Source organism: Leucopleurus acutus, assembly GCF_964270905.1.
Source record: "Leucopleurus acutus genome assembly, chromosome: 2".
Classification (NCBI taxonomy): domain Eukaryota; kingdom Metazoa; phylum Chordata; class Mammalia; order Artiodactyla; family Delphinidae; genus Leucopleurus; species Leucopleurus acutus.
Genome location: NC_139143.1, coordinates 98,091,429 through 98,104,981, shown reverse-complemented (window position 1 = coordinate 98,104,981; position 13,553 = coordinate 98,091,429). Strand labels below are relative to the sequence as shown.

The 13,553-nt window shown below is 39.5% G+C and overlaps 2 protein-coding genes across 2 annotated transcripts in view; both read left to right on the top strand.

Moving 5' to 3' along the window:
• EEIG2 (EEIG family member 2) overlaps positions 1–3,748 on the top strand; it is a 104,663-nt gene extending 100,915 nt beyond the window's left edge. The window contains exon 11 of the mRNA XM_082834345.1: positions 1,808–3,748. Within this exon, the coding sequence (XP_082690471.1) occupies positions 1,808–1,850 (43 nt within the window). The 3' untranslated portion in view covers positions 1,851–3,748. The remainder of the gene's footprint in view (positions 1–1,807) is intronic.
• Positions 3,749–11,960: 8,212 nt separating this feature from the next.
• Positions 11,961–13,553, top strand: LOC309958458 (importin subunit alpha-1-like; the record flags this gene model as incomplete). The annotated part of the gene is given in 2 exon segments (XM_082834344.1): positions 11,961–12,050; positions 12,054–13,553. Coding segments are annotated over 2 exon segments (1,590 nt in total).

Here is a 13,553-nt window from a genome sequence, read left to right as displayed (position 1 = left end):
AGAACAGAAGTCTCTGAGCAATCAACTGAGAATTCCAGTTCAGTCCTGGTGGACTAGTAACTACTACCTTACTTCCATTTTTTAGAATTTCCCCTTAAAATTCCATGAAGGGCAGAGACCAGTCATGGTGGTTGCTTCTGGTCTTACTGATCTCTGGCATACTCAGAGTGAAATGTCAGGTAGTAGTCCCTGGCATCTTGACAAATGAGGAGATAGGCGCCTGGTGATAACTTTAAGCAGTAATACCCTCCCACTATGCAATACCACTTTAGCTTTCCTCCTTATCACTCAGGAGGGGTCAGTGAAAGGGTAGAATGATCCTCATCCAAAAATAAATCCAGCTCCCTCAAAAAGACACTGTGTTTATAGGCTCATAGAAAACCTTTATCAGGGGAGTTCGGGGTTTTTTTTTGGTTTGGTTTCGTGTTTTTTTTGTTTGTTTGTTTGGTTGGTTTTTTTTGCCGTGCTGCAAGGCTTGCAGGATATTAGTTCCACAACCAGGGATTGAAATTGAACCCGCGCCCTTGGCAGTGAAAGCACAGAGTCCTAACCACTGGAGTGCCAGGAAATTCCCAGTTTGGATGTTTTGGGCACTACCTGCCCTGGACTCCTTACATGGTGTACTGCAATAAGCGCTGCACTTTCCTTCAGCACCAGAAAAACAAAAACAAAAACCTTATCCAGATAAACCTCCCAGACCAAGAAACAATAGACGGAACATGTGTTCATTCCATTATAATGTAAGGCCAAGGTACCAGGTGAATCAACAATAGAAAAAAAAAAACCTATTGTTGAGGTCTTTACTTAATTTAAGTATTTCTAAGTACTTTATTCACAAAGCTTGCAAATTTTAAGTCTTTTAGTATTCTCCATATTTCATTAATAGAGGTCAGTTAGTACCTGGCATATTAGGGCAAAGGCTAAGCTGCTATAATAAAGAGACCCAAAAATAAAATGGCCAGCCTGGAGGGACAGCTTTGCCCCAGAAATGATTCATTGGTGCAGGTACCTCCATTTTGTCCTTTACCATCCTCCTTACCTGTGTTATCAGAATTGCTACCAGTCCAAGGCAAGCAATGTCCCTTTAAAGCAAGTGAGGCAGAAGTTGGCATATCTCCATTCACGTTCCCTGGGGGTGAAACTTAGTCACAAGGCCACACCTGTAGACAAAGGAGTTCAGGAAATGTGGTCTCTAACCAAGCAGGCTGTCCCTAGCTAAAACCATGGAAAAGGGGAGAGCAGATGTGGGAGGACAGCCAGCAGTCTGACAAACCATGCTCGTGAAGAAATAAAGCCCTCTTCAAGATCATTTTCCCTTTTAATCTGCATTAGCATAGATATAATTTACAATACTGACCACCTATAAAGACATTTGCATTTGACTAAAATAATTTTTGCGCTTCCTTGTTAAGTACGTTAAGACGCCACAATACTAATGCAACTAAAAACTATCATCCATTAAGTCAGCGCAAGACCTGAACTGCTAGAGTCAATATATGCTCCTGGATTTACATATAAACATGTTTGCCACAGTGTGTTGATAGTTAAGAATTTGGAAACATTACTAGATTACTGTGGGAATAAGTATGAGGTGATCAGGGACTAGACTAATCCCAGTGTATCAATTATAAACATTCAATACTTCAAGTACTTTCTCTCTGTGATATCTGATATAAACCTTGTGGATATCAAATCAACCAGAAAATGCCTAATGCACTATCTCTTTGGGGACAAAATTAAGTGGAACAATCTCAAACACTACAGCTCACAAGTTTGAAGTTTTGTTTTGTTTTTTCCCTACTTTTAGGGTGGGGTCTGGAGCTTATGAACAAGTTGTGATCAAACGCTAGAAATCAAGCTGGTGAACTGAAGCTTCCCTAGGGGTTTAAGATGTGGTCAGTTGAGCTGTCAAGGCACTTTATTCAAGCACTTATGAGAAAGTGAACCTATTAAAAAAAATGCGGCATGTTCATCTATCAAGAGGAAAGCCAACACTGATTTCTTCTCTGAAGGTGCCCACCACTCTCCTTTCTCACCCACCCACAGGGAACATCGGAATGGTAGTATCAGGGCAGTGTGCCGCGTGTGCTTATAGGTACACAGCTTCTGTGGTCACTGCACATAATAATGAAAAGCCTTCTTTTTTTTCAAAACATCCAGTGGGAAAAACAGCACTATACATCTGAGTATAATTTTAATGTTGAAGTGTAAAACGTGTGACAGAAGTGCTTGACTGATTTGGGCTCTAATTTTTTAATTTTATGTTTGAGAGACAATAAGTGAAAATAATTTAAACTCTATAAACTTTGCCAAGAATAGATATAATTCCTGTGAAGGAAATCTTCCATATTATACTATCACGGTATTGTACTAAGTTCATTCACTCTTTTTGATGCAATATTTGATATAAAATGTGGGTATTCGTGATTTGGGAAGGTGTTATACTACATTTTAAACATGTAAAATGCTTAATTCTAAATGTATTAGTCATAAATTGAATAACAAATGTGAGTTATTTAAGTCTGAGATATGTGAATGGGTATAATGCTATTATTATGCAGTATGTATCATTACTTGTTAATATTAGATGAGCTACAGAACTCCCACTAGCACTATATGAGAGACCGAAGTTTAAGACTCCATATTGTTAGGCTGCCATAAGACACCCTAATGTAAGAGCTCTGTTAACAGAATAATATCTGATGGTTTCAGGAGTCAAAATTTAGAACAACAGGAGGAAAATTGTGATATGGTCAGAAACAGAGGTGCCTTTTCTCTGTAAGTTCAGGCTTACATGAAACTGAAAATTATTCCAAGGAGGTAGTGGATAAAGGACAGGGGACAGCCACTTGACATCACTGACATGGACCCATGGTTTTCTGTTTTCTTCTTTACTGTATCAGAAATTAGTTATTTTGAGGCAAGAATAGAATATAACATACATCAGATAGAGCTTTTAAAATAAGAATATCTGATCTGGATCCAGTTAAATAGCACAGCAGATAAACCTTAAGAGTTTTTCTGGTCTTACATGACAGTGTCTGTATGGAAAGATCTTAATTTTCTTGGAATCACTCAGTCACTGAAGAAAAATATTGATTCTGTAGAACCAGTCATTCCCAGTCCTTACTTTCAAAACCATGTCCAAGAAATGTGCTGTGTTAGAATTACTTTGGTCTAATATTGCCATGTTGGCAAAGTCAGAGGGAAAAATATATTATTTTGTTTAATTTATTTTTAATATCCAGATTTAGAGGTTTGAAAATTTTTGAATAGTTCATGTTAGGGTTTTTTTTTTAATATTTCAAGGATTGGGTATTCCAAATTAATTCAATACTACTTTTATAAATAGATTCTGATATTTTTTTAAAGAGATAACACCCCGTTTTAGAATATCTTGAATGTTGAAAGATAGGATTTTCTGACTCATTAGTCATGCTTTTTTATTTTTTAAGATTTGTTTTGAAGAAAAAAAATTGACCTGAACATTTTAGTCTAACCAAGGAAAATATTACCTTAATGGTAAAGACATGCCGTCTGCGAATAAACAGGTGAATTGATCCATTCGTTATATATCATGGGAAGAAAAAAACAATCAAAGTTTTTAATAGAGATGGGAAGATATTGTTTAGAGAGATATTTATTATGATGTCTTAAAAACATATTTTTCTATTTTCAAAGTATTATTTCTAAGCTATGTTTTTTATTGGCACTTCTGCAGATGATTTTGCAGTTTTGAAAGTGATAATAAAAACTAGATTGTAAGATTGTTCAACTAGATTGAACAAACTAGATTGTTCAGTGAGGACATTTTTCAGATATGTAAAAGATGCTGTGATTAGGGCACTGCCCACATCTTACTCATCCTTGGCTGCCCTTGGCCCAATACCTTTATACAAGACTGGCCCTTGGTATTTAAGATGATATAGCATTATTTTTTAAGAACAAAATGTGGAGAAATTTTGAAAATCGTGCCTTTACCATTTGAGCAGCCACCAGATACATCTTGCTTAAGGTACTAGTAAGTATAACATATGTTTTGATAAGTAGAAACATTAGGAAGAAAAAAGATGACAGTGTCCGCTTTCTTCAGTGAAAGTCTGGATTTATTTTATTCTATTTTGTGTTCTATCATAATACTTTGCAATCAGATTTCATTACAGTCCTTGAAAATATTTGTTAAAGGACCTAAGTGTCTTACTTTCTAGTTTTTCTTAGAGTATATACTAGTAATATCTTAACCATATAGCTATTGAAAAAAATCTGCTTATTAAATACCAAGTCTACTTTTGGTTCCATTTTGAGTTTCAAAAATAAATCTGAAAAATTAAATCTTAATAAATTTTCAAATATTAAATATTTTATTTTTTTAATATTAAAGTCGAATTTTAAATCACCTAGTCCTGGAGAATTTGCAGATATATAACATTTTCTTTTTCTAATCTTACCCTAGAGAAAAAGATTGATGGTATTTTTAAAGCTAAGTATTTCTGATCAGATAATGAAGTGTCTTAAATACCTTGTTTGGGGGAAATACAGAGACCAGTCAGGAGCCCACTTCCTGTGACTTGTGCTGGTGACCAAGACTAGAGAGGATGTGAAGGGTAGCAGAGGGCAGAGAAGGCCCTGGGCCATTAGTTTACACTCTGATGGTTGACTCCCCCTTTGCGATGGTGATGGTGAAGGCTTCTGTATACAGACAACTAATTTGGACTGGTACTTATAATCTGAGAAAGTCTTGGCCAAGAATCCTAAAGTCCACCAACCCATTTCAGCAAAATACTATCAGAGTAATGATGTCCTAACTAGATTCTTCTGTATATGTGCTTTTTGGTTTTTTAAATGGAAACCATGAGCCACAGAGGTCCACCACTTAGCCCATTTGTTGCTAGAAGGGAAAAAAATCTCCTACTAGCCTCCAGTCACCCACACATTCAGGTATCAATGAGTTTTAATATATTAAAACATCCAGAAGTATTTTTAGAATTTAAGATTTCCATGCTAACTAGACTACCTTACAAGTTCAAGCTGATGGTATTATTAAATACTTCGTTGAAATTCTCTGAAGTGTTAGGCTTCCATTATATATGATAATGCTCTAAAAGATACTGGGCTTATATGACAGGGTTGCATTTTATTTTAACAGACCTTTAACTGGGGCAGTTCAGAAATTATGCTTGGTCAGTTCTCTTGGATGGTATGTCATGTTAATGTAACCTAGTACTGTAGTTGAAATTGTGTTGTGCCGTTACCCATGTGTTGGCTTAGGTACTGTACATAGTCTTAATAGCTGAGATGTTAAAGAAGATGAAGTCTAAAAATACAAAGGATGAAACATGCCTATATTAACCTGTTTTAAGACTGCTTTAGATATAAAGGCCTTATTCCCTTATATATGTGACTTTTCAGAAGATAGTATATACACAGTATATTTTAAATGGTCATGTGGGTGGTCTCTAGCTACTCTCCATATGACAAAACTGGCAAAATTTTTTATTTACGTGGACAACAAACTCCACATTTACAAATGTTTATGTTCCTCTTATGCATATAACAATGAATTCTCTTGCTGATATTCATTGACCAAATCCCACATACAGGAAGACATTTACGGTATATTCAGTTTGTTTTTTTGGAAATACATCTTACTTGGGGGATCACCTTCCTCTTAGGCATTTATTTGGTCCTCTGGAAATTGATACAGTTGTGGGTAATCATGTAAATGTTTATGAAAAATTTTTTATTGAAGTGATTCCATTAGTATTCTAATCTCTAATACATGGAGAATGACCTTCATATTTATATATTTCTTTATTTTAACCTCCCAGCTATTAATCCAGGAAATTTTTTCCTTTTCTTTGCCAAATTTTTTTATTGTAAAATATTTGAGTAATGTAAAGGTGAATCTTATACATGTTCAATAAAAATCATATCTTTAACTTTAGAATGTTGTTTGTACTTTAAATTTTCAGTTAAGGGGCTTCCCTGGTGGCGCAGTGGTTGGGAGTCCACCTGCCGCTGTGGGGAACACGGGTTCGTGCCCCGGTCCGGGAGGATCCCACATGCCGCGGAGCAGCTGGGCCCATGAGCCATGGCCGCTGAGCCTGCGTGTCCAGAGCCTGCGCTCCGCAACGGGAGAGGCCACAACAATGAGAGGCCCACGTACCGAAAAAAAAAAAAATTCAGTTAAGATTCTGTCAGAAATCTGTCAGTTGCTTGCCAAGGAAAGAAAACCGAAGGGAAAAGACCAGCATGTAACTCCTCCCTGAGGGCTTCCCTTTATTTATGACCAGGTAGTGTAGCCAGTTTACAGGCTTGAACGCCTCCAGTGAAAGACTTTTCTCTGAGACCTGAGGCAGCCCCTGCCATCCTGTGGGCATGGACTTTGGAGTAAGACAGACCTGAGTCTGAATTCAAACTCATCTCTGAACCTGTTTTCTAATCTAAGATGGTGATAATACCACCAACTCTTTTGGGTTGTGATGAAGAACACAAAAGCTAATGTAAGGAATATGCCATAGGCACTCAAGTGTTTGATCAAGCCAAAAATTTGTCTTTGTGTAGCATCTACATACATACCTTAATTCTAGTGTTAGACATATGGAAGATGGTCAATAAATGTGGCACTATTAGAGGTTAAAATCATGACTTAAATGATATTCATAATCACCACACCCTTGTACAGACTGCTTTTCCTTTTGACTAGAATGTCCTCACAGAGCGGAAAAACAATGCCAACAAATTCTCTCTGCTGATATTCAAATTACAGCAGCAACTTCAAGTTAATAAAGAACTATGGTTCAATATGAGTTTGAACCTGATCTTTCTATGTAGATTGTCATGATTTCCCTGGACAGTGCAGATTAAGAAAGGTTACATAAGTTAAGGAGAAAGTACCCCACTTGCTGGCAGAAGCAGGGTGGGGTTATGGCCACTCTAGGGGAAACCCTCAAACCTCCTCCCCAGTACACAGGATTGTACGGGATCATCTGGGACAACTTTGTGCTGATCACAGCAGAACCTAGCAGGAGCCTCTGATCTGTCCCCTCAGACTTTTCAATATAGTTGATGTACAATATTACGTAAGTTACAGGTGTACAACATAGTGATTCACAGTTTTTAAAGCTTATACTCCATTTATAGTTATTATAAAATATTGGCTATATTCCCTATGTTGTACAATATATCCTTGTAGTTTATTTTATACTTAATAGTTTGTACATTTTAATCCCCTACCCCTGTCTTGCCCCTCCCCCTTCCTCTCCCCTCTGGTAACCACTAGTCTGTTCTCTGTAAGTTTGTTTCTTTGTTATATTCACTAGTTTATTTTTTAGATTCCACATATAAGTCATATCATACAGTATTTGTCTTTCTCTGTCTGACTTACTTCACTTAGCATGATACCCTCCAAGTCCATCCATGTTGTTGCAAATGGCAAGATTTCATTTTTTATGGCTGAGTAGTATTCCATTGTGTATATATATATACCATGTCTTTTTTATCCATTCATCCGTTGATGGGCACTTGGGCTGCTTCCATATCTTGGCAACTGTAAATAATGCTGCTTTGAACATTGGGGTGCATTTATCTTTTCAAATTAGTGTTTTCATTTTTTTCATATATATATATACCCAAGAGCAGAATTGCTGGGTCGTATGGTAGTTCTATTTTTAGTTTTTTGAGAAACTGTCATACTGTTTCCCACTGTGGCTGCACTAATTTACATTCCCACCAATAGTGTACGAGGGTTCCCTTTTATACATTCCCTCCAGTATTTGTTATTTGTGTTCTTGATGATAGCCATTCTGACAAGTGTGAGGTGGTATCTCATTGTGGTTTTGATTTGCATTTCTCTGATGATTAGCAACGTTGAGCACCTTTTCATGTGCCTCTTGGCCATCTGTATATCTTCTTTGGAAAAACATCTATTCAGGTCTTCTGTCCATTTTTTAATCAGGTTGTTTGGGGTTTTTTTGATGTTGAGTTTTATGAGCTCTTTATATATGTTGGATATTAACCCCTTATCAGTCATATCATTTGCAAATATTTTCTCCCATTTGTAGGTTGTCCTTTCATTGATGGTTTCCTCTGCTGTGCATAAGCTTTTACATTTGATTAGGTCCCATTTGTTTATTTTTGCTTTTATTTCTATTGCCTTGGTAGACTGACCTAAGAAAACATTGCTATGATTTATGTCAGAGAATGTTTTACCTATGTTCTCTTCTAGGAGTTTTATGGCATCGTTTCTTATATTTAGATCCTTAAACCATTTTGAGTTTATCTTTGTACATGGTGTGAGGGAGTTCTAATTTCATTGATTGATAGATAAGCTGTCCAGCTTTCACACCACCACTTGTTGAAGAGACTGTCTTTTCTCCATCATATATTCTTACCTCCTTTGTCATAGGTTAATTGAGCATAGGTGTGTGGGTTTATCTCTGGACTCTGTATTCTGTTCCCTTAATCTGTTTGTGTGTTTTCATGCCAATATCACACTATTTTGATTACTGTAGCTTTGTAGTATAGTCTGAAGTCTGGAAAGGTTATGCCTCCAGCTTTGCTCTTTTTCCTCAGGATTGTTTTGGCAATTCTGGGTCTTTTGTGTTTCCATACAAATTTTTACATTTTTGTTCTAGTTCTGTGACTAATGTCCTTGGTTGGTTGTTTGGGGTTTTTTTGAGGGAGGTTATTGTTTTGTTTTGTTTTGTTTTGGTGGTGCCACATGGCATGCAGGATCTTAGTTCCCTGACCAGGGATCAAACCCATGCCCCCTGTAGTGGAAGCACAGAGTCTTAACCACTGGACCACAGGGAAGTCCCTATCCTTGGTATTTTGATAGGAATTGCATTGGGTCTGAAGATTGCCTTGTGTAGTGTGGTAATTTTAACAATATTATTCCAATCCATATGTTTGTGTCCTGTCCCCTCAGACCTTGCCCACGTCTCAGGCATGAGGTTCCCAGGCCCAGCCTTCTTACGACTTAACCCATCTTTCTTCAACACCTAGTGTTTTTTCTCCCTTCCTCCCTACATCCTCTCCCTTCCTTTACCTTAGTTTACCTTTTCCTTCCTGAACATACATGGCACATACCTGGTTGCTGCACATTTAAGGAGATGAAACCTTTCTTTCCATTTGCATGATATGAAATCTTTGATGGAGCTAATCCATCACACATTACACAAAATGTAACACAAATTTAGGAAACATACAGAAAAGCCTTAAATTTAGACATTTCCTGAGTCAGTGATCTCAAACCTAATAAGGAAACATCTGAGACCATCCTGTATGAATTAGTTTAGACCCCATTCCTATGCAATTACAGCTCAGCTAGGTTGAGATATCTCCTTAGTCATTTCTCTTAAGAAATTGACTTCACCGCTAGATCTTTAAACCATTTCAGCAGTGAGTTTCCTGCGTATGCTTGGCAAAGAGTTTCAAACCTCTAAAGAAAATGGGCATAGCTAGGATTTTTTTTTTTTTTTTTTGGTGGTACGCGGGCCTGTCACTGCTGTGGCCTCTCCCGTTGCAGAGCGCAGGCTTCAGACGCGCAGGCTCAGCGGCTATGGCTCACGGGCCCAGCTGCTCCGCGGCATGTGGGATCTTCCCAGACTGGGGCACGAACCCGCATCCCCTGCATCGGCAGGCAGACTCTCAACCACTGTGCCACCAGGGAAGCCCAAATAGGATTTTTTTTTTTTTTTTTTTTTTTTTTTTTTTGCATCTTATTTATATCAGGGAGTCCTCAAAGCAAATGAATGCATTTAAGTGGGAAAAGTGTGCCACCTTCTGGTACTGAACTTCAATGATTCAGTTCAAATCTACCTCTCCCACATGATCCTGTGTCTGGCTCTTCTTTCGCCTATATTCTTTGGAATTAAGACTAAAGGAAAAACATATTTTATATTTTTTCAGTACTAAATTTTAAAAATTTGAAATACTTAAAAAGATTTTAAAGCATTGCGTACTTTGCTTAAATAAGGCAAAATTGTTTTTAGTATGGGATTAATGAAAGATGCTGTAAGTTCAGTGATATGATTCCTCCTAGAAGAGACTGGGTGATCAGCATGATAAAGGGATTCCAGACAGAGGGGCAGGGCTGGACAAAGACATAGCAATGGGAAAACACAGCCTATTCAATGAAAGCAAAGTATCTGAGTCAAGGATGAGGTGTGAAAGTAGGGAGCAATGCGGTGTTTCCAGGTAAGAATAGAATGACCAGAGTTTAATTTGACTAGTTCCAGGTAGGGTCACAGCATACAGGATGAAATGGAGTAGGTACCAATAACTGCAGCCATGCTGGCACAGAGTACATACAGTTTGACAGGAACTTAGAAACCAACAGATAAATGGGCATAGGCCCTTGACAGTTAACTTTCAAAAGACAGGTGTATAACTAGCCTTCCCCTGGCTTCAAAAACTAGTCACAAAAGAGGTGAAATTAACATTTACTGTACCAACTTGACTTCCAGCTCCTACAAGCTGGCTTGCTAGATCTCACCAATACTCTTAAATGTTCCCTATTTCAAGATATCCCCAAAGATGTGCACCGTATTCAATGATAAATCATGGTGACCATAGTTAACACCTGCATCTTCCATGAACATATAATCAAGATTCCACCATGGCACTGCTGGCAGTGCTTAGTCCCTGACCTCCAGTCTACAACTGCTCAGCTCAGTCTCCACAGTACCAGCTGTAATGAGGTGATTTTGTTGGCACCTAAACTCTAGCTGAGGGCGTTAATTTCATTTGGAATAATTTCCTGACAGAAATGAGCCCCAGGGGCTTGAGAGCAATACTTTAAAGAGAGCTGAACTGCTGGGTATGCTGTAGACAGGAGGGTTAGAAAGGCAAGAGAGGGTGGGGAGGTGAGAAGCTAAGGGAAGGATGTGGAGACTGGTGCTGTGTAGAAGTGCTCTGTGAGTCTTGTGGAGACACTGAAGGGATTTCACATCTCAGTTGTGTGGCAATTGCACCAGAAGGAGTGCTGTGAGCTTCTCAGAAATTCTTTTTTTATATTTATTTATTTTTGGCTGTTCTGGGTCTTCGGGCTTTCTTCATTGTGGTGCACAGGCTCCTCGTTGTGGTAGCTTCTCATTGCAGAGCACAGGCTCTGGGCACATGGGTTTCAGTAGTTGCAGCACGCAGGCTCAATAGTTGTGTCTCATGGGCTCTGGAGCACAGGCTCCGTAGTTGTGGCACACGGGTTTAGTTGCTCCACGGCATGTGGGATCTTCCCGGACCAGGGCTCGAACCCGTGTCCCCTGCACTGGCAGGCGGATTCTTAACCACTGCGCCACCAGCGAAGTCCTATGAACTTCTCAGAAATTCTTAAAGGGGTTTTGGAATTGCCCAGACCGTGGAAATAGGAATTACAGGCAAATCTTACTCAGAACAAGGGGGAGGGAAGTTCCACCTAATACCTGGCAACACAAATTTCAACCTGCTCTGGTGGGTGGGCCATGGTGGTGCCAGTGGTGGTAATTTTCCCACAAAAATCTGCAGATAAAACTCTTCCCCCTTACAGAACCACATTTTTCATCATCATACAGTGCACTTTAACTCCTTGGAGCAAAGTTCGCTATTCGTAAGGCCTTTATAGTTACAAAACTGTGGCCCATTCAGGTGGTTTTCCAAAAAAATGGAACAGCCTGCCCCCCAAAAGGCCACTAGTTCTTGCAAAATTGGAATTTACTTGCACCTAACTGGGAACGAGAAACCTTTAATAGCTTTCTAGGAAGTGAAACGGAAGGGTTGGGGGCAAACTGTTGAGGGAGATTTAATTTCTTCTTTACATCCTTATGAGCAGTCTGGGTTTTTAGCATGAACTTGAATTACTGTTACCGTTTTGTTAAAAAGGAGATGTAGGGCTGACCATGGTGGATGCTTTGAGGGCAGCCGAGCTGCCTCTTGTGGAAGCTTGAACTGGCTGTGTAGCTTTCTCCCTTTGTCTCATAACCATGTCCACCAATGAGAATGCTAATTCACCAGCCGCCCGCCTTAACAGATTCAAGAACAAGGGGAAAGACAGTACAGAAATGAGGCAGTGCTGAATAGAAGTTAATGTGGGGCTCAGGAAAGCTAAGAAGGGTGACCAGATGCTGAAAAGGAGAAATGTCAGCTCTTTTCCAGATGATGCTGCTTCTCCACTGCAGGAAAACCACAACAACCAGGGCACTGTAAATTGGTTTGTTGATGACACTGTCAAAGGCATAAGTAGCAACAACTTGGAAAGCCAGCTCCAAGCTACTCAAGCTGCTAGGAAACTGCTTTCTAGGGAAAAACAGCCCCCCATAGACAACATAATCCGGGCGGGTTTGATTCCAAAATTTGTGTCCTGCTTGGGCAGAACTGACTGTAGTCCCATTCAGTTTGAATCTTCTTGGGCCCTCACTAACATTGCTTCCGGGACATCAGAACAGACCAAGGCTGTGGTAGATGGAGGTGCTATCCCAGCATTCATTTCTCTGCTGGCATCTCCCCACGCTCACATCAGTGAACAAGCTCTATGGGCTCTAGGAAACATTGCAGGTGATGGCTTGGTTTTCCGAGACTTGGTTATCAAGTATGGTGCAGTTGACCCGCTGTTGGCACTCCTGGAGGTTCCTGATTTGTCATCTTTAGCACGTGGTTACTTACGTAATCTCACCTGGACACTTTCAAATCCTCGTCCTAACAAGAATCCTGCACAACCCCCCTTAGACGCTGTTGAGCAAGTTCTTCCTACTTTAGTTCGTCTCCTGCATCACGATGATCCAGAAGTTTTAGCTGATACCTGCTGGTCTGTTTCCTACCTTACCGATGGTCCAAATGAACAGATTGAAATGGTTGTGAAAACTGGGGTTGTACCCCAACTTGTGAAGCTTTTAGGAGCTACGGAATTGCCAATCGTGACTCCCGCGCAAAGAGCCATAGACGATATCGTCACTGGGACAGATGAACAGACTCAAGTTGTAACAGATGCAGGAGCACTTGCCATCTTTCCCAGCCTGCAAACAAACTCCAAAACAAATACTCAGAAGGAAGCTACGTGGACAATGTCAAACATCATGGCTGGCCGCCAGGACCAAATACAACAAGCTGTACATCATAGATTAGTCCCGTTCCTTGTTGGCGTTCTCTCCAAGGCAGACTTTAAGGCACAGAAGGAAGCTGTATGGGCTGTGACCAACTATACACGTGGCGGAACAGTTGAGCAGATCGTATACCTTGTTCATTGTGGCGTAATAGAGCCGTTGATGAACCTCCTAACTGCGAAAGACACCAAGATTATTCTGGTTATTTCGGATGCCATTTCAAATATCTTTCAGGCTGCTGAGAAACTAGGTGAAACTGAGAAACTTAGTATAATGATTGAAGAATGTGGAGGTTTGGACAAAATTGAAGCTCTACAAAACCATGAAAATGAGTCTGTGTACAAAGCTTCATTAAACTTGATTGAGACGTATTTCTCTGTGGAGGAAGAGGTAGACCAAAATGTTGTGCCAGCAACTACCTCTGAAGGGTTTACGTTCCAAGTTCAGGATGGCACTGCTGGGACCTTCAACTTTTAG